Source organism: Mauremys reevesii, linkage group 23, assembly GCF_016161935.1.
Source record: "Mauremys reevesii isolate NIE-2019 linkage group 23, ASM1616193v1, whole genome shotgun sequence".
Taxonomy (NCBI): domain Eukaryota; kingdom Metazoa; phylum Chordata; order Testudines; family Geoemydidae; genus Mauremys; species Mauremys reevesii.
Window position 1 is genome coordinate 13,883,168 of NC_052645.1, and position 21,061 is coordinate 13,904,228.

The 21,061-nt window shown below is 55.5% G+C and overlaps 2 protein-coding genes across 3 annotated transcripts in view; both read right to left on the reverse strand.

Annotated features, from left to right (window-relative positions):
* Positions 1 to 13,782: 13,782 nt before the first annotated feature.
* ZDHHC18 (zinc finger DHHC-type palmitoyltransferase 18) overlaps positions 13,783 to 21,061 on the reverse strand; it is a 31,928-nt gene continuing 24,649 nt past the window's right edge. The window contains exon 9 of one of the 2 annotated variants that reach the window (XM_039511204.1): positions 13,783 to 13,896. In XM_039511204.1, the coding sequence (XP_039367138.1) occupies positions 13,798 to 13,896 (99 nt within the window). In that variant the 3' untranslated portion in view covers positions 13,783 to 13,797. The remainder of the gene's footprint in view (positions 13,897 to 21,061) is intronic. The other variant, XR_005590730.1, reaches the window with a different exon arrangement.
* On the reverse strand, positions 14,621 to 17,169 carry SFN (stratifin). The gene has a single exon (XM_039511210.1). It carries the CDS (start codon positions 16,001 to 16,003, stop codon positions 15,263 to 15,265), a length of 741 nt encoding a protein of 246 aa, XP_039367144.1. The 5' UTR covers positions 16,004 to 17,169; the 3' UTR covers positions 14,621 to 15,262.

The following is a 21,061-nucleotide window of genomic DNA, read 5'->3' on the forward strand; positions in this document are numbered from 1 at the left end:
TTCAGCTGGGTCGCCAGAAAAAAAGTTTGAAAACCACTGATCTAGGCTGCACGCAGGCCATGGTCTCAGCCTTTCTCCACTGCCATGAGGGCAAGAGACTTTTATTGTTAATGAAAGCTGAGAGTCTCACAGAATCACCTGGCTCCAGGAGCTGGGGCTTTCTGCAAAACACCCAGTATCACATATCAGAGTGTTAGTCTGTAGCCACAAAAACAACGAGGAGTCCAGTGGCACCTTATAGATTAACAGATTTATTGATTAAAATCACGAGAACTGGGCAAACTTTACAGCAAAAGAAAAAGCGAGGACCCGTTGCCTTGCTCATCTACAGGCCGCTGCTTGTATTCAGCCCAACTGGTTCCCATATAATAGGAGCGTGAGGGCAGGGCGTATACGGTAATAGCACCAGGACACAGAGCACAAGGAGACCTTGTCTTTAGGGTACCGAAGTGGACTGGTTGATTAGTAAAACAATGGTCATGAGGCGGCAAAGCACGTGGTGTGTAGGAGATGGCTTCTTTCAAATCCAGCAGGAGGCTTCCCTGGTGCAACCTCCCGTGGGAAAGAAGAGGCAGCCTCGCTCCCTCCGGTTGGGTTTGCTTCTGGGAGGGGAGGAGGAGAGGCTTGGAGGGCTTTGTGACAGCAGCCAGGCCAGCTGAGCTCCAAACCCCGTCCCTGGCCTCCCACCCTCCTGTTCCCCAGCCACCCGCTCAGAAGAGCCCATGGTTAATATCCTTCCGCCCTCAGGCACGATGACAGCCGAGCATCCTGAACCTATGAGCATGAGTCATGGCCTTTTGCTGTGCCTGAGCCTGGGGTGGAGGAGGGATGGGAAACATTCCCAGCGATGAAAGGGGGAAGGGCAGGAAGAGAGAACACCCTCCCTTTCCTGTAGTGTTAACAGCCAGAGGAGCTGGAGACAATAGGCCTCCTGCAGCTGGGCCTGGGGCTGCTTCCTGCCAGGACCATCCAGAGCTGCCTTTTACTGACCCACAATCAGCCACCTTGACATCAGCCACACAAAGGCCACCTTCCAAGACAGGCGCTGTCCTGCATGCAGCCTGGCCGTCCAGAAGCTCCAGAGCCTAGTCACCCTCCAGCTATTTATGGGTTCCCTCTTCCCGGGCTGGCGATTTCTGCTGTTGTGGAGAAGGCAAGGAAACAAGACCTGATCTGGAACAAAGATAATGTCCTTAATTTAGCGAGACAAGAGACTGCAAATAAAAGATATTTCCTCACCCACCTTGTCTCTCTCATATCCTGGGACCGACAGGGCTACAACACTGCGAACAATAATTAATTCAGAACAGTTTGCTTACAGGAAGCAGAGCTGACTAAATTACATGGGTTTTTTCAGTGTTGTAGCCCTGTCGGTCCCAGGATACTAGGGAGACAAGGTGGGTGAGGGAATATCTTTGACTGGACCAGCTTCTGTTGATCAAAGAGACGAGCTTTTGAGCCACACAGAACTTTTCTTCAGCTCAGAAACCAGCAGAAGAGTTCTGTATGGTTCAATAGCTCATCTCTTTCATCAACCGAAGTTGGTGCAATCAGAGAGATTCCCTCACCCACCTTGTCTCTGCAAATTATTTGCTGTCTTTCACTCTTTGCTAGAGAGCTTTACTATATGGAGGAAAGAGTCCTGTGGCACCTTATAGACTAACAGATGTATTGGAGCATGAGCTTTCGTGGGTGAATACGCGACAGGTGTCTGACGAAGTGGGGATTCACCCACAAAAGCTCATGCTCCAATACGTCTGTTAGTCTATAAGGTGCCCCAGGACTCTTTGCTGCTTTTACAGATCCAGATTAACACGGCCACCCCTCTGCTATATGTAGGAGTTGCTTCTCTCTGCCAATGACAGGCAGCCGCCTCTGGGGCAGAACATAGCAGCTGCGTAAGAGCCTGCAGCAACACTACTTATCAGTTTAGGACAGGACGTGGAGAAGCCGATCCCAGCCAGTAGTGAGGTAGTCTAAGCAATTGGTGGCTGAATGGAGTGAAGGTGGAAGGTGAGCAGAAGAAAGGGGCTGGGACTTATTCTATAGTCTATTTTGCAGGGGTCTTTTTAGTCAAAATGGGGACAGTGGCCCAGTGATTAGTGTGCTAGTCAGGCACTCGGGAGACCCTGCTCCGCCACAGACGCCTTGGGCAAGTCACTTAGGCCTGGTCTATACTTAAAAGTTAGAGCGACGTAACTCCAGTGCTGAGGGGTGTGAAAATTCCCCTCCCCGGGCGCTGTAGCTAGGCTGACCTGACTCCAGTGGAGATGTGAATTCTTCCGGCAGTGTAGTTTCTGCCCCTCAGGGAGGAGGATTTCCTACCGCAGAAGAAAACCCCCCCTTCCATTGCTGTTGGCAGTGTCTCCACTCCAGCAGTGCAGCTGGAGCCCTGGAGCTGGGCTGCTGGCGCGCCCGTAGTGTGGACAGTCGCTCGGTGCCTCATCCCCGTGTTCCAGATGGGGAACTAATAGCAGTGCCCTGCCTCCCAGGAATGCTGTGAGGCTAAATACATCAGCCAGTGGGGTGCTCAGTCAGATACAATGGAAATGAGGGCCGGGTACCTCCCAAAGATAAAGAGAAGGGGGGGGTAGTCTCATGAATAAGACACGGGCCTGGGGACACTGGAGATCTGGGGTTAGTCCCAATTCTGCTGCAGACCTTGGGGCAAGTCACTTGACCCTGTCTTTGCCTCAGTTTCCCCATCTGTAAAACAGGGGCTAATTGTCTTTCCCTGTCTCCCCGGGGGATTGTGAGGCTAGATTCACTGCTGTGTCTGAGGCCCACGCAAACTGGTGATGGGGTCAGAGAAGCATCTCGACTTCGAGGATCAAAGCTGTTCCTTTGGGCTTGTGACTCTGCCGTGACTCAGAGCCAGGCATTCGCAGTGACTCCCACCAGAGGCAGGTTTCCCCTCCCACAAAGGCCGGCTCCGTGTTTCAGCTCAGCTCGCTCCCTAGCTTCTCTGTAAAGGGCGCCTTAAGTGCAGGGCTGTCAGAGCTGCCTGACACCCTCGTGGGTCAGGACTGTTTGTTGTAGTAACCGGAGCCTCAGGAAAATGCCTGAACAGCTCAGTTGTTTGCAGTGTTGTCGCCGTGTTGCGCCCAGGATATGAGAGACACGAGGTGGGTGAGGTCATATCTTTTATTGGCCCGAGCGAGACCAGCGCCATGGCTCCTCGAAGAGCTCAGCTCAGAGCTGAGGGTGAGAGGGTAGCCCCTGGGGCAACGTCTGACTAACCCCGCCCGGCCCAGCTGAGATCAGCAGCTTTATATGTCATTTGTGGACTTGTCAGTTCCTGTGCACCCCCCCGCCCAGCATGCTGTTAGCACTGAGCAAGCAGGAAGGAAACCTGCAGTGTGGCATTGCATGGTGAGGTTTGTGCCCGGCAAGTGCGTCCCACCTCTGGGCTGCTAGGCGCTGGCAGCTCAGGGACTGAAAGCGCTTTGATGCCTCCCGTTCCTGTGGCACCTCTCCTCGCAAGCTGCATGCACACAGCACCGCTGCCATGCCCTCTGCTTGGCTCGATGGGCATGCACACCACTGCTTCTTCCCACAATCCAGCCCAATTCTCCTCGCCTCTCAGGCCTCTCCAGGCCTCCTGGATTGCACCCTTTCACCCCATCAGCCTACCCGCTGCAAATGCACCAGCCACTGTCCTCTGCCAATTCCCTTCCATCCACACCCTCCACCCCCTGCCCAGCTTTTCCAGTCCTAGGCGCCCTGCACCACTCTGCCAGTGCACCACAATCTCTGCTGTTCTAGACCTGGGCAAATAACATGTTCAGCTGTCCATTTCAGGTCCTCTAGAAAGATAGTCAGATCATCTTCACACTGGAATATCCCTGTGGCACCACAGGGACTCCTTACATTCCCCGTGAACACAGACAATAGACCGCATTAGGCTCCCCCTGAAGTGGGGACAGCTGCCAGAAAGATGGCCCTGGGGTGAAATTAGGGGCGGCCTGGGTGAAACGCAAAAGATACGTTTGATACAGGCGATGGGGAGTCAGTCCCCACTCACCTACCTGATGCCCACTGATGGGCCTCACCCACCAATTCGACGACTCATTAAAAACTAGCTCCTGGAAAGTGAGGCATAAAACAGACAGGGGCAATCACTCTTCTGTGGGTGGCTGAAGGACTTTCTGATCTGCAGCATCCATCGCTCTACCCTAAAAAAGCTGCAACGCTGCAATAATTGGTGACATGGCCAGGGTCTGCTAGAGACCGGGTTAAAATCACCATGTGCCCTCGCTGTGGGTGCCGTGGGGCAGCAGGGGGGTGGGGATGGGGAGTGGAAGATGCTGGCATCTGCCCCTCTTGGTTTGAGCCTGGCGAGTGTCACCCCCCAGCTCCTTGGGAAGGTGGCTCTTTGGCTAGGGGACGAAGGAGTCTAGTAGCCAGAGACCAGGCCCAGGAACTCCCAAGTTCTAGCCCCTGGTTGTGACCTTGGGTACGTCACCCTTTTTCCCTGCCTGACAAATAGGACTTGAGCCTCCCCCCACCCACCCCACAAGGGAGCGGGAGGACTTAGGGCCTGAGGATGACTCAGATCGGGATGGGGGCAGAGGCGCGTTGGCTCAGCAGGTTGGTGTTCTTCCAGCTTGGGGGAATTCTTGCTGTCGCTCCTGAGACGCAGGGGCATGGGGTTAATATACTGAGTTTCAAGGCCTCACCCTGCTCGGGGCCCCAGCTTCATGCAGTGATGTCCTGTAGCCTCCTCCTGCGTCTCTGTGCCGGGGAAGCAGACAACTCTGGCACCTTTGCCTCTCTGCAGCTGTTGCAGCCAGACAGCAGGGGGCACTCCTGGCTCGCGTCCCTCTGGGTGCTGCTAATGCAGCCCCCGCGTGTCCTGGTGCGCAGGGATCCACTAAAACCAGGGGTGGGGTCATGGGGGAGCAGCTGCTTGACTATGGGCAGCTCTTTCCCCTGCAGACCTAGGCTACTGCACCATTTCTGGAGATGGCTGCGTGCAGTCTGAGGGGGTCCCCCCCACCCCCAGTTCTCATGCCATAGGCACGTAAAGCCAGTGTACGGCAGAAACACACCCCCACTCTGCCCCATGAACAGGAGGGAGGTGACAGGGTGCTATGGCAAATGCTTCAAATAACAACGGAAAAGGCCTGTGGGTCCCGTACAGTCCACCGCCCTTGCAGACACGTGGTGGGCTCAGCCCCTACACTGGTCCCTCAGTGTCCTCAGAGATGGGGCTGCTACCTTCTCACAAGGGGCCGCGTCTCCACAGCTCCTTCGACTTCACGGTCAGGAACGGTTTCCTGCCTGCAGGTCCCTGTTCTGGGTGCTGGAGCTCAGCTGTGAGCAATGCACAGCATTCCTGGCGCATCGCTGAGTGGGGTGAGGAATGCTGCTGGCTTTGATGCCGGGAAGATCTTGGGATGATTCCGAGCAGGGAATCAGTTCATTTCTTCCAGGCTCCTGCAGGCATCAACACGTCCCTTGGCAGTGGAGATGCAGCTGATCTTATACAAATCTGTATCTTAGCAGCCTGGCTGGAATTGCTGCATAGTCCGCTCCTTTGGCGGGGCAGGGAGAAGGCTGTGGCTTTTGTGCCATCTTATTACTCCGCAGGTGCCACAAGATGGGGCGTGTGTGAGAGAGCCACAAGAGGGTGCTCTGTGTGTGTGGGTGTGTGCACATGCATGCATGCCACAAGGGGGAGCGCTCTGTGTGTGTGTGCGTTGCACAGCAAGGGCAGTGTTTTATACGGGGTAATTGTACCGTGCAGTAAATTTTTTGCTAGGATAAAATTGCTCAGTGCAGGGTGACAATACAGGGGCTTGGTCATGAAAGGGGTGGGGGGGGGTCTCCATGGATTGCACCTCGCCTCACATCTGTTGTACACCAAGCAAGTATTTGGAAGGCGCTGGGTTACCAGGGCTGCAGTCTGGGGCTCTCAGATGCTGTAGCTGAGCTGGGCCCAGGTTGCGACTGAGCCGGCGATGCCAGCACTGGTACCGAGCTGCGCTTCAGCCTTCGTCACAGCCACGCCCAGCTGTTCCCTGGTGCCGGCTTGGTCACAACGGGGCTGATACTGGCTGATGGCAGCGGTTGCTCTCTGGGTCGGAGCAATACCGAGCCCTGTGCTGCTGTGGAGGGTTAGAGGGTCAGCAGTGATCTCGGGGCCAAACGGCCATTCAATGGCAATTAGCTGAAAAAGCCCCGCGTGCATTTTTGAGTCTTGCACCCTGGCACACGTGTTGCTGTGGCTAGGAGGGATCTGCTCAGGTCTCAGCCTCAGCTAGTGCCCAATGGCTGGGCAGCACTTTTGGGGCGAGGGTGTTGGGCAGAAGCCCAACAGGGTCCCTAAACAGGCTGCAGCCCACGTGTGACATCTGTCCTCACACCCAAGATCATCCTCTGCTCTGACCTGGCCAGCCAAGTGCTGGGGGGAGGCTCTGGGGCATAGAGACCCTCTTCTCTCTGGGCTGGAGTTTCCAGAAACCCAGGAAGCTCTGCAGTCCCGTCGAGAATAACCAGCTGCACGTTATTGCTAGTTGGGCTTATGTCCGGTATGGCACAGCCTGAACTGCAGCCTGCCTCGTCCTCCTAGCGACCCCCTGGGGGACAAATTTGGCAGGTTAGATCTGGATCCAGAGCTGATCTCTGGGGCTAATTCAGATTAAGATTGAACTCCATCTAATTTAGAGCACCTTGAGACTGGCCCGAACCAGCGCACTGGCTGTGACACGCTCCCTCTGCCGGCCCGCTGGGGTCGGGCTTAGCCTTGGGCCCAGGGGTCACTGCACTAGAGGCAGGCGCTGCGGGGAGCTCTGCTCACCCAGGCCAGGGAGGGGTATGTGCAGAGCCGAGCCCCTGTGCTGGCGGGAATCTGAACGCCCCCAAACTTTGGGGGAGGCTGGATCTGCAGACTGGCTTGTAGCCCATCGCTGTTCCCAGTGGGGGTGCAGCCCCAACAGGCTGGAGGGTTTATGCGGAGGGGGGGGGTCAGCCTCCCCCCCCACACACACACGAGGCGCAGACTGGGCATATCAGCCTAGCCTGGGAATCCTGCAATGTCACATGTTGCAAGGGAGTGGCGGGGTCGGGATGTTAGTTCTAAGGCTCTTCCCACCTGGGGTGTAACCAGCTCCCTCCCCTGGGGTGCTTTTCCTGCCGGTGCCAGGTACTTCCCTGCCTCTTTATGGGCTTTGCAGGGCGTGCGGCTGGGATTCTGCTCGCTTGGTCCCCACGCACCCGATCAGTTCTATTGCTTTGCTTTTATTGCTTCATGCGGGGGGGGGGGGCAGCCACGAGCTCCTTTCACGTCTCACCACACTGCAGGGCGGGCTCGGCCCCCCCCCGCCAGCTGCACCCGGACAGCCCCCACTGACGCCAGTGGAGTCACAGAGCAGGGTTGGGCCTGTGTGTGTGTGTCCCCGTGTGTCCTTCCAATCCTGGGGGGCTCCTGGAGGAGGCCAGTGCCCTCCTTCCCCCACAAGTGCCTAGGGAGCTGGCAGGTGGCCATGCCCCTGAGTCCCCAGCCGTGGGTGCCCGCGTCGCCCCGGGTGCAGCCGGTACCCAAAGCGGGTGAGTTTCACTCAGTTTCGGCATCTGTGCCCCAGCTGCCTCCGCCTCTGGCCCCGCCACCCGAGCTCGCCCGCCTGCTGCAAAGAGCTGCGTTAGCAAAGGCCCAGTGGAACGTTCCACGTGCTGAGCCCGCACAAAATGCTGCCTAGCGGCTTTGCCGCTGAGCCCCGGCCCTGCGGCACATCCTGGGAAAAGCTGCAAGACTGGCTCTGAGTGCAGCGAGCAGCGACGCCCACCCTGCCCAGCAACACTGTCATTTCGGCTCTGTCAAAATCCAGCGCTGCGGCTCCCACCTCAGCACCCTAGTAACCCTTTGGAGTCAGGCTAGTCCTTAGCTGGCTAGCACCTGGGCACCGGGGGGGCACTGAGCTGGAGCTAATCCCACCTTGCCCTCCCTGATCACCGGTCTGGGAGCTCTGCAGCCAGTCCTGGCTTCACCCACAGGCCCGGAGGAGCAGGGAGCTCACAGGAACAGTAGCAAGGCTGGACTGGTGGGTCCCCGTTCCCCATGGCCTGTGTGGTCTGCTCGATCTACACTACCCAAGAGTGACAGGCCCAATTTTCCTTCCCCTACCCCCCACCCTGGCTTGTCCTGCCAGGGCCGCACCTCTTGTGTTAGATGTGTGCCTTGCTATCAGTCTGTTTTGTTCCCTCCCCCAGACTGTGCCCCACGTGCCCCTATTGACTTGGAGTAACTGCCATGTAAGAGCGGGGCGAGCGGGAGGCTTTGGCTGCTGAGCTGGGAGGCATTCGTATTTGTTTGTCCCCCCCCCAGGAGGCAGGTGAGGCTTTTGGTATGGGGCAAGGACTGCTGGGTGGGGGCTGAAATGACTTTCAGGGAGGGGTTGAATTCTTTGTCCATTCTCCCTCTGCTTCCCCCCTCAAGCAAACTGAGAACAACCAGCTGCCCAAATGCTCTTTGCTCCAACTTCCGCTTCTACATCCAGCAGTGCAGTGAACTAGTTAACAGACTAGACATTGGTGTTATCAGTAGGTTTCAGAGTCAACACTCGCTGTAGAGGAACAGAGCAGGGTCACACTACCCCTTGGGATGGGGTGTTCAGGCTGTTTGCAGACCTGGCTGCATCAGTTCCATTGGGTTCCCAGCTGGGAGGGTTTTGTTTCTAATCATAGGGGCTAGAGACTGTCTGTTACACATCTCCCAATTTCAAACTAATCTCCAGTTAGGTGTCTGTGTCAACTCCCTATACGCAGGGCACTGCTAACAGGCTATACTGTACTCTGAGACTGTCTGGCTCGAAATGGCTTCCACTCGCTGCTAAACACGTTTCCCCATGAGGAAGCTTCTCCTGGTGAGCGTATTCCCAGTCTTAGCTCCAGCCCTGTGGGGTGGTAGCCTAGCTAATCGCCTGCCTTTCAGATCGCTGATGACCCCCCAGTGGCTCGGTCCTACCAGCGCTTAGCCATGGCAAAGCCAAATCTGCCCTCTGTCTGCCTCCATCAACCGACTCCCACCCAGTCATTTTTGTTGCTCTTCTCTGATTCTCCCCCCGCTGATCAGCTTTCTGGGGATGAGCTGAACTCTGGTCCAGGTGCAGGCGCAGCACAGCTGGGCGCAGAGCAGGACTAGCCCTTTCTTGCGCTGGTGCATTTTGCTTCAGCATGTGCCGCGCCCCTCCTCCCCCAGGCCAGGCTGCACGGCCGCCCCATGGCGCCCGTATTCTGCACCACCAAGTCCAGGCCTGGCTGGGCATGGCTGTCTGCAGCCCATCTGCCCCATTGTGAGCAGGTCCAGAGCGCAGTCCCTTTGAGGGTGCAGCTGACGCCTGCTGTGTCTCTTGCTCACAGGTCTGATCATTAGGGCCTTGGCTTCGTCCCGTCTCCCAGTTTCGCCCCCTTTGCAAGTGCCAGTAACATGCTGCCTGCCCCTCTTCCAGCCCCTGACAGGCCGCGTCGGTGTGCGTTAGTGGACCCCTGGGTGAAGGGCTCTGGCCTGTGATATGCAGGAGCTCAGACTAAACGAGCTAATGGGCCCTTCTGGCCACTGAGCCGGTCCCATCTCTCCGCTCCAGCACAATGCTCTGACTCATACCGTGACATTCTCCAGCCGCTGCCCGGGCTCATCCCGCTGAGCGTTCAGTCCCAAACTGACCAGAGTCATGCCAGAGTAACACGCTGGGAGGTGCTAGCAAACGCCAAGGTGGATACAGGGGAGGTGGGACTGGGCTGGGGCACTTTGAGGGGTGGGGGCGAAGACGTGAGAGATGGTTTAGCAGCTTGGAGGACATCACAGGCCCTGGAAGGAGGGGCAGTAGGAGGCGGTAGTGGGGGCCGCTCCAGTCCCAGCACTGACTGCAGGCAGCAGGCTGAGCTCAGCCCTGCCCAGGGTGATGCAGCCAGGCAAACAGGTTCTGCTTTACGCAGCCTGGCCTCCCACGACATTACATCAGTGCACCACCCAGGAAAGCACCAAGGAATCTCACATTACCTTGTCAGGACCTGGAACGCAGGGAGTCCCGGGGGGAAGGGCCGGGGGCGCCTGGATTCTCTTCCCAGCACTGCCACTGACTTGGAGTTACCTCTCTGTAAACTGGGTATAATAATGCAACCTCCCTCATAGCGGGCTGTGACGTCTGATCAATCTTGTGTCTCGTGCGCCCATGGTCCAGCTGACGCGGCCCGTTTCAGTCTCAGAATAACGCATGTCATGAATGTGCAGCGATGGCGCATGCGGCCCTAGGCAGCGAGATCAGTGACCCGGTGACAGATGCCTCTGAAACTTTACTGGTGAGCCAGCCCTGGAGATGCTTCATTACACAGGGACAGCATGGGCGTCCACTCGGCCTGGCCACATGCCCTGCAGGGACCGCGTCCAGCAGTGGCGGGGAGCTCACGCTCCATGGATCATTGGGGCCAGGGGCTCGGTGATGTGGAGACTGGGCTGATGGGCACAAGACTGAGTCACCCAACCTGCAGTCCAAAGGCCAGAAAACAGCCTATGGATGGGACTGACTTTAAATGGCTACCAACCAGGGGTGGGTTTAACCCAGCAGCCTTAGGCCTAATCTGGCTGGGGCAGGCAGCAGGCAGGCAGCAAGGAAGAGCTGCTAGGCATGCTGGTCACAGAGGCGCCAGCTGTCTAGGAGAGCCGGGGGACCTGTGACGCAGCCGGGCCAAGTAGAGGCGCCTCTTGTTTAGTGAGGGGCCCGCACCAAGCCCCAGCGTGTCTGTTGAACCCATCGCTAGCCAGGAGTCCTGGGGCCTTTCCCCACCTCTGCCACTGAGCTATGCACAGCGCTGGCAGTCACGCCCGTGCCGTCCCAATCTCCCCAGGCGTTACTGGGGCTAAGGCTCCCCCTCACGGGGGACGTAAGGCTCCATGTGGTCCGGCCCATCAAAGGCATTGGGCTCGTGGCCTGACCAGGTGTGAAGGGCTCATGCCACCCAGCTGGGGGCCTGGGGCCAAGCTTCCCCAGTGCTGGGGCATTGGGCCATAGCTCCCGCCCAGCTCGGCTTCGATAAATAATGCGCAACGTCCCTAGAGCTGTGCCCTGTCCCGGAACGAACTGCCCGAGCCGCTGGGCCTGCTGCTTGACCGCACGGCGCTCCCGCCCCAGCCCAGCGAGCGCGCAGCGGGGCCAGCGTAGGACACTGCATGTGCTGCACATTCCTGGGAAGCAGCTGCAAATCTCAACCTGCACGCAGGGTTCCTGAGGGCTGCACAGCTGCGCTCGGAGCCCTCTGCGCTTAATGGGCCCTCAACAGCCGCTGCACCCGAGGGCCTGCCAGGATCGTCCCGTCCGCCAGGAGCTGCAGGGTGGAGCCTCAGCGCCACATACTTGGGCTGGAAGGAGCCCGGCAGGGGTGTGGCTGGAGATGAAATTGGCACAAGGTGCTGAGCTCAGCTACAGCATCACAAGCCGGCAGCTCTGCAGGGAATGTTCTGTGCTGACGTTAGTGCTGAGCTCGGCACAAATCGCCTGGCTCCCCGGTGGGCGGCCAGACTGGTTTGGTCACACGACGCTCCTCCGCCCCTGGGCTGGTAAAGCCAAGGCCAGCGCATAGTGGCTCGGCATGTGGGCTTGGGGGCACCTTCAGGTCGCTTTACAGGGCCAGAGCCTGTTTTCTGGCCTCATGGCTAGTAGCCCCTTTAATGGCCCTGGGCTGACTAGTCATATGAGTCGGAGGAGCAGGGTGTAGCCCCGAATACTGGCCCACTCCGGGCCTGCTGCGGCACATGGGGAACGGGGGGCTTAGTGCAGCAGCTGCGGAAGCCTGAGCTGTTGGTTTGACTGTCAGCCCCCTCCCTAAGAGGATGTGGAGTTCCTGGGGGCAAGGCAGGCTAGGTGGTTTTGGGGTTCAGCTCTGGGCCAGGAGTCAGGAGACACCCCCCTGCTCTTGGCTCTTCTGCTGACTCTGGGGCGCCTTGAGCACGTCTCTGCCCCTGCTGTCCCTGAGTTTTCATTTTGTGGCCATTAGGTATTGCCTTGTCCCAATGCTTACCCATGAGACGCTCAGCCGGCCGTCTGCCAGAGACACCAGCTGTTCAGAGCGGCTTTTCAGGGGCTGGGGGGCCACCACTAGGTTCCCAGCCTGCAAGGAATAAGCATCTCTTGGCTAGCAGCTCTTCGTGGGCTGTAAACTGTCCTGGTGGCAGGCGTTTGGCATTACCGGTGCAGAATGCCTTGCCTCCCACTGCTGCCGCCCCAGTGCAGCTGAGGCAGGAATTTGCTCCTCGCCACCCCTTGCCACTGAGCCGCAGCAATGCTGAATGGCGCCAAAGGCCGGAAGCTCACTGCATGCAGCTGTAACGGCACTGAGCTTCTCCTCCCAGCTGCAAAGTGCAGGCTGGGCTCTCTAGACTGACTTTCAGAGCCTCAGTAGGGAGTTAGACCCCAAATTCTTTAATGGGTGCTGGGCAGCCAGATCTCATCTCATAGGCAACTCCGCAAACCTCAATGACCACAAGTGCCAGGAGCTTGGTATGTGTCTCCCCTGAAAGATGCAGCCTCCACCAGATGTCAGGTTCTGCACTGACTCAGCGGCTCGCTGGACTCCCTCTATCATCAATGCAGCTCACACATAGACAGGCCCGTGGTGCCTAACCCTGCTCAACCAGCCCTACGTGACAAGGTGATAAAATGCCAGTGGCCGCCTGTGCTCTGTCTACACTGGCGCTCTCAGCAGCACTAGTGATGGTGGGAGAGCTACAGAAAGGCTAGTGTGGGCAGGGCCTATTGACTCACCACCGCCACTATCTTCCCATCCAAATGCCGGCCCAGCCCAGCTCTGCTCTGCTCCAGCCGATGAGCTCATAGCCCAAGGTGGCACGACTCTCTTTTATGGTAATGATTTGTCAAGTTGAAACTAGTGGAGGGCAAAAGCTGAACTCAGTACAGTCTGTCAGCTACACCCATTCTCCAAAGGAATGAGCTGGAAAAGTGCCAGGTTAATAACTGCTGAGCTTTCCTGGGCTTCTATGCATCCTCCCCAGAAGCTGTGTTTGCAGCCCAAGGAATCCAAGCCCCAAATGTTCCTTTCCTCTCTAGCTGAGGACTCAGGAAGCTGGCACTGCAAGGAGAGTGGTGTGTGGAAATCCTACTGTCAGCACCCCCTTCCCGTCGGGCACACGGCGCAGCCACTGATGTCACCCATATAACGTCTTGGTGACGCTAGGCTTGACTCTGATTTCCCTCTCTCTGCATTGACCCCTCATTGAGGTTGTGAGTCTAGGGCTCTACCGGTGCTTTTTAATGAAAAGCAGAACAGTTTAGAAGTGGGCTCGATAGTTATCCATGCTGGGCTTTCAGCCTAGACTAAAGCTACAGCCGCCTGCTTGGAGTAAACCAGAGGGCCTGATCACTCCTGGGCATTACAGCTGCCATGGCATGTTCTCCTCATGGCGCTGCTTACTGCATTCAGCCTCCCTCCATTTCCAACTGGATGTAGTATTTGCCTTCCACCCTAGGCTGTTGGGTTATATTGCTGTGCACTGCTAAATGCATCCTGCCTTCCGCTCCAGAGGTGTGAAGGTGTCCATGTGTAAGGCCCTTTGGGGTTCTGAGCGCTAGTGATCCTGACAGCTATGGGAGATCATTGTCATTAACAGCAGCTTATTCTGTGAGCAGACAAGCCCCTGCTTGTGGTCCGTGAAATCCAAATATCCCCAGCTGGTGTCCACCCCACTGCCATCTGCGAACACAAATGAACGCACTTCAACAGCTCTTTCTTTAATGCTGTTACTGAAGGATGCCTAAGACAGGACCCTTGTGACCTTCCACTTGCTCATGAGCCCACGGCACGTTCATACGGCTGAGAAATGGGTACATTTTGTGCTGGCAGTTTAGCAGCTGCTCCCATGTGAAATCCTGAAATCGCCCACATCTGGAGGAGGAAAACAGCACGATAAACTGTGTTGCCCAACACGCCCTTACACAGAACTTAGCACCTGGTGTAGACAGAGTAAGTTGTGTTTACTTACGTGTAGGCTGATCAGGATCAGTCCTGGGAGGACCCTAAAGGCTCCCAGTTAGTTGCAAAATCTTCTTAAGAACTTTTCTATGTACACGTTGCACCAGTGTGGGTTTTCTGAGTTAGTTACACAGGACAGACCCGGGGGGGGGGGGTGTCATGGCACCTGGCACTGGAGATGGCCTGAAGAAGGGTCACTGATGCTGTTCCCTTCAGGCGGGTGAGGGGATCCTGCTTACCCATTCATGAGCCATTCAGAGTCTCTCCCCACAGGGAAAGCTTCTGCTCCTCCACCCCACCTATTTCTATCACTTATCAAATGTAACCAGGTCTCACATCATGTTGGTCTCTCTGTGGGCACAACCTGCTCCCAAGGCTTCCTGGAGCCTCGCTCCTCTGCTCGGGCCCAGCACTCATGCACAGAGCAACTACAGGCAGCCTGGCATGCATGAACCTGCCTGGAAAAGTACCGCGCTCACTCCCTGCTTAGACTTGAGCGCGCCAGGAACTCCCTCTCCCCTTCCAGTGCCTTGGAAACACATGCTCTGTGGTGTGCCAGGCAATGTTGGCCATGCCCCGGCAGGGCCATGCCACACACTGGGATGCAGTAAAGAAGTGAATACGAGGACTACAAAGGCAGGAGCGTAAGTGCAGTTTTATTGGAGAGGGACAGGCAGGCAGTGGCTTTGGCAATACACAAATACAGGAGGCACCTCAAGTTTGTCATTCTTAACCCACTACAAAGAACCCCCCATGGCCCAACACCTCCAGCGTCCTACTGACTGCAAGGAATACCCAGCAGGCTGGAGAGGAACCCTGCAGAATAAGTCACTACAGAAAGCAAAGGAGAGCGCACTCTCTAGCTGCAATCGACTAGGTTTTGGTATCTTTACCCTGAAAACCAAACTCAGCTTCCCCCTTTTTAAATGTTAAGTGCCACGAGGCACCCCCAGGCCCCAATGCTGGAGGGATGAGGAAGCCCCGGTGTTACTGACAATGTGTGGGACACCCAAGTTTGTGTGAAGCTATTAGTGCTCTTCCACAGCAGTAACTGCCCCAGCAGGAAGAAATGTGGAAGGAGGGGGAGAGGGTCAGGGAAGGGGGAATTGTCCCAAAGCTGCCATGAGAAAAGGCAAGATAAAACGTGTGAATACCATACGCACAGACCAGTCAGTCCCCTTTGCTGTTGGAATCCAGGCAGAGCTTCTGGGAGCCGAGACGTGTCTTACAAAAAAGGAGGAGGGACAGGGAGAATGACCATTGCGTGGTGGGCTGCAGTTCAGTTCTTAGGCTCTTCCGCGGCTTCTCCACCGTCTTCTCCCGCACACTCTGCCGTCCATAATGTAAGGTTGTCCCTGAGCAGCTGCATAATGAGGGTGCTGTCCTTGTACGAGTCTTCACTGAGCGTGTGGAGGTCTCCCATAGCTTCATCGAACGTGGTTTTGGCCAGCGTGATGGCCTGCTCTGGGGCGTTGGCGATCTCGTAATGGAAGACGGAGAAGTTGAGGGCAAGCCCCAGGCGGATGGGGTTCGTGGGCTGCATCTCCTTCTTGCTGATGTCCATTGCTTCCTGGTAAGCTTTCTGAGCATTTTCTATGGTTTCTTTGCGCTCATCCCCGGTGGCTACCTCGGCCAGGTATCGGAAGTAGTCTCCCTTCATCTTCAGGTAGAAGACTTTGCTCTCTGCATCGCTGGCTTTCTTAATGAGATACTTGTCCAGCAGCCCCAGGACAATGTTGCAGACATCCTTCAGCTCCCCTTCCACCTTCTCCCGGTATTCGTTCACCAGCTGCGCTTTGTCATCACCCTCTTCAGTCTTGTGCTCGATGCTGGAGATGACCCTCCAGGCGGACCTCTGGCATCCCACCACGTTCTTATAGGCAACGGAGAGGAGGTTGCGCTCCTCATTGGAGAGCTCATCCCCGTGCTCCACCACTGCCTTCATGAAATCAGCCATGTCCTCGTAACGCTCGGCCTGCTCGGCCAGCTTGGCTTTTTGCACCTGGTGGTTTCTCGCCATGGCTGGGAGCGCTGGTGGAAAGGAGACCGCTTTGCAAGGAGGCTGGTTTGAAAAGGAGCAGGCAATCACCCTGGGAGCCTTCCGAGTCTCTGTTCAGCTCTGCTGACGGGATCGGCTTTTGGCTTGGCGTCTCAGCCTGGAGCAACGACTAGGCGTGGCAGAGAAGCTCTCAATGAACCCCTCCCCCCACTTCCTCCCAGACGGTGCTCTCCTTAAAAGGAAAACTGCAGTGATTCACCTTGGAGCTAAACGGATTATGCACTAGCCAATGTCAGAGAAATCCACCTTAATGCAAGGCCCCCTCCCTGAGACCTGCTGGGCAGGAGGCTGGTACCCGGAGCAGAGGTCTTGCTGTTTGGTTCCAGTTTGCGTGGCTGACTCTTCCCGCTGTCATAATTGACCCCTTTTTTGGCAACCAACGACTTGCTAGGTCATGGAGGGTGAGCTAGAGGAGGCCCCTCCTGATCAGAGTTAGGCTCCCTGCCAGGGTGTGGGGGGGAATCTTGCCCCACTGCTGTCCCTGTCTCTGGCTGGATAGAGGCCGTCAAGCCCTGGGAGGCTGATCTTGCAGCTTCCAACAGCCCTAAACTCACCTTCCAGAATCTCTCAAACATTTTATCATTTTAAGCTTGACATAAATGCTGGGAGATTTCAGATGCAGCTCTTTGTCCCACTAACGTCCTCAGCGGTGCCTCGCAGGGGAACCTGGTAGCAGATCAGTGGCAGAAGTGGCAAGAAGCAGTGAACAAGCTCCTAAACCAAAGGTGGCCAAGCAGCTCCAGCGTTATGGGGCAGAGTTCTGAAAATGCGGTTTCTGTTCCAAAATGCTGGCAGGTCTACAGGGCTCTTCAACTCCGCAAGGCCCCAGTATTTATCCCCATTGTACAGCTCGGGAACCAAGGCAGAGAGGGTAAGTGACTTGTCCAAATCCACAGATGTTTAGGGGGATTTTTGTCTTTCTTTCTTTCTTAAAGGAGTGAGATTAGAATCAAGGAATTTCTAGCTCCTAATCTTATGCTCAAATCGTACTTCAAATTGAAGTCCTCTTACTTCTGTTAAAATTGAACCATATGTATCAGGGCTGACCTCTGTTTCCCTAGGCATACGTTTATGGGCAACTAAGAAGGCGTAAGAAAGAAGCCACCTTCTACTTGTGTCTGTCCAGCCCAAAGCTGTCTACTGAGCAAAGGAGCAGGCTAGCACTGCATGGTTAAACAAGCCTGCACTGCCTGTCTGAGGGGTTGGTGGGGAAAACTTCCACGACTGCTAAGTTCATTTTTAAATCACCTCTGCCACTGTCCCTTGAGGGAGACTAGTGTCAGAGAGAACATGATGATATTGTCCAAGTTGGTTGCACACCACTCTCTGGAAGCATGTTCAAGAGTCGGACTGACCGTGGGAGGGTGGGGGACAGTAATGTTTAAAGTAGCCCCCCCATTTCAGGATGGTGTACTCGTGCGACTCAACGTTAAATGCCTCAGATGAGAGACAGCACCATTCCCCACTACAAACATCAATGAAACAGAAATTTTGCTTTAAAGTAAGAGCTGCTAAAGCCACTTCCTAACAGCATGGCTCATCATGCGAGAGGCAGGGAACACAGCTCGGATCTAAACGCAGGAGGGGACTTGTGGCTGTTGAAAGGGTGTACTTGAGACAGACATCTCTTTGTCAAATAAAAGCTGCCCTGTATTGTATCCTCCAGCCAATTGTCAAACCAGGCCTTTCTCCATTTACTGCTCAGTCTTCTTTTTGATTACATTGAAGATGTTTGAAAAACAATTTCTGCGATTGCTTGGCTGCTTTGTAATTAGCTACTCCGATTAGAATCTGTCTCTCACGTTACACTGAAGTTTCACTCTCAAACTGATTAAGCCTGTTCCCACTTGCCAGGAGCTGACTACTTCTCTGTCTGATGCTGCCTGAAGGCTTCATGACAAATTCACCGCACTGAAACCTGCCTTAATCACTCACCTTATCTGCTGCGTGGATACAGCTGGTGTAGCATGGGCAGGGGAGGGAAGGGTGGGGTCAGTAACTCAGCTGTCCCAGTTTGCAGGTAAATTGTTATAGCTGCATGACTCACTGATTTACTCATCTGTGCAAATAGCTGCGGAGTGTCTCCTCCAGCTGACGCATGAGCCCTTCGCTGCAGAAGGTCCCTGTCCCTGCTGAGTGAAGCCAGATGGGAACAGCATGGCCCAGTGTGGCTCTTGCTCTCATGCTGGTTTTTAAGGGTTGAGGAAAACCCACTACTGAGGCTTGAAACTAACTTTCCTGGGCCTAGACATGAGATTAACACTGCATGGTGGACTCTCTAGCTAACTAAGGTAAATATCTGGCTCCTTTTACCATCCTATCTGATCACCTCACACACAATCTTCCCCATCTTCACACCGCTCATGTGCCATGGGGAAGTGCCATTATTGCCATTCTATAGAGGGGGAGCTGTGGCACAGAGACTCGTGCCATTTTCAAAAGTGCTTTTGAAAACCCAACTGCAAGTGACTTGCCCCAGGTCACGCCGGAAGCCTGTCCCAGAGCAAGGACTCGAACCCAGTCTCCCAAGTTCCAGCCTAATGCTCTAGCCCCTGGCCTCGCACCAGGCTCCTTGGAGTCACGAATTCCTAGCTGAGGGCAAGTGTTTATATTTGACATTAACACTAAGCGAGGACTCTGGCAGCCTAATTCTTGTCAGATCTTGGTGTTTCAGTACGGCTGGGCTGGGTCACTTCTGGGAGGGGCGTCCCAGATGCTGCAGGGAATGGTGGTGCTTCTGCTTTGTCAGCGCTCAACCCAATGCCCCGGCCGGCAGGGCAAAGGGAAGCTGTGCTGCTGGCAGAGTCCTGCTCTACCTGACACCTAAGTTCTGGGTCCCTGTGAGCTTTATGAAAGCAGCCAGAAGTCTTTGCAAGCCGTGGGTATTAACGCTAGCACCGGGATCAGGCCCTAGTTTGGAGAGCTACATGCTGGTGCCTGAATCTGTACTGTGGGCTGAGTACCTGAGGCTGGGAGACACCCTGTGCAAGCCCCACAAGACTGCCAGCTTCTGGGGGCGGCTGGCCATCCTTTCCGTGTGCCCGCTGTCACTCCTAGGAGTGCTAACACGCTTCGGGTCATTCTCCCCTCCCTTTGAAAACACTTGTTCCTTGCCCAGTGAATCTTACAAGGGACAAACGATTCACCGCCCTGGGAAATGGAATTTGAGAAGGAATTTTTGATCCGTCCAGCCACTGAACTCCAGCGTACAGAGCTTGGGCTGCTGCCTTCACATAGGAGGCAAGTGCCGTCCTTGGCGTTAGGGCCAGTCTAGCCTCACTACCCCAGCAATCACTCCGCACAGGGGGCTTAGTGCGGTTCCCACTCACGCCATTCAGGGGCTGAGAGTTGCACTGAAGAGGCCTCTGTTCTTGAGAGGAAACTAGCCCCACCTGTGTGTCAAACTTGTGAAAACTCTCCCCCTTCCCAGCACTAGATCTCAGTTTGTCCCTGCATTATCCCACCACTGCTGTTCCTGGCAGGGTGAAGGCTCTGCCAGTCTGTTACCGGGAAAGCGACAGCCTAGTTACAGTCGGAATCTTTGCTTGTTTTTTAATACTGGTCACCTAATGGAAGCAATCACCCAGCGATCTCCCTTGGTTTGCCCGGTGCGCACACCGAGTCGCCGTATGTAGGCCACCAGTGCTGACTGTGCCAAGATGGGCTGAGCGGCTTCCATTTTAAACTGTCTGCAGTTGAAGTGCACAGACCAGACTGGTGGAACGCCCTTGGTGAGGACAGCACTGCACGAACCTTAACTGAAGGCAGCTGTATCAAGGACCAAAGGCCAAACAAACTAACCTACCTCGACTCTGCAAGAGGTTGGGGTACATGCATTTCCCAGTATTACACATTGTGACCTACAGGCTGTGGCACTTGTCCTTTCTGTGGGGCTTGCAGCAAACTCACACTCTGAGCACTAAATCCATTTACATTTGCAAAGCTGTTAGAGCACTGATGCAGCTGTGTGAGGTCTTTTAAAATAATTCTTCCCATCCACTCATTCTGATCCACGGTGGGAAGGCCAACGGCACAAGTGGACTTTGGGAGTCGTGGTGCTGTATGAAGTACAAAGCCAGGACCAGTCTCAGCAGTCTAGTTTTCCATCCCTGGTCATGTCTGTCGTAAATGTTTTAAGCACAACTTCAAATGCTGCTCTCAACCACGTTTTGTTTCTCGGTAGCCAGCTCACCCTGACTGCGGCTATGGCTGACTCTGCCCTGCCTGGGGGGCAGCTGTGAAAAATAAGGCCCTTGGAGTTGCTTCCAGCCAGTACTGTCTGATTTAAATGCATGTGCATCTGAAGTAATAGCATATAAAACTAGCTCTTACCAAGGGAGGCCTGTTAAATAGTTTCAGCAGAGGCTAGATGCCAGTCTCCATGTCTTGTTGCAGGGCCATGGATCACCACCTGCCTCCTCCTCCCGCCCTGTGCACTCACTTCAGCAGCTCTCACACCTGAGGCTTGAGGCAGAGTTCTGCTAGCTCTGCTCTAGAAAGCCACTTAAAATAGCCCCCTGGAGCAGTCAGATGCTTGCTGATAGCCTGCAGAGCACATGCAGGACCATGAGCCCCCCCAGAAGCTTGTTTGAACCAACCCTTCCTGCCCCTCAAGAGCCATAGCCCACCCTGTCTCAGTTTTGACTTCACTTCGAACTCTGGCTGGTATTTCAGCACTGACAGGGTCTGAAGTTGGGTTAGTGCGGATCAGGAAAAATGGTGACAATTCAGCACCAGACACCTGATGCTCTTCAAATACCACCTCCCATTCCTGGGAATAAGCCAAGTTTCCTTCCCACTTTACGGGGGGAATGGTGGCTCGAACGTGCCCTAAGGCCAGTCAGTGCCAAAGCTGCCTTTCAGAGGAGGGAGTTCCTGGCTTTCAGCCCCGTGGTTAACACAAGAGGTCATACAGACCTACGCAAACCCTTTTATGCTCCATCTTCATTCACTCCACCCCCTAAAGGAAAAGCACACACAGGTAAGAGCAGCCTGGAGGCGTTCCCCTTGAGTGCTGGG

What these genes read in the sequence shown, in the direction of transcription:
- SFN (XM_039511210.1), bottom strand. Translation starts at nt 16,003, where the DNA reads ATGGCGAGAAACCACCAGGTGCAAAAAGCCAAGCTGGCCGAGCAGGCC.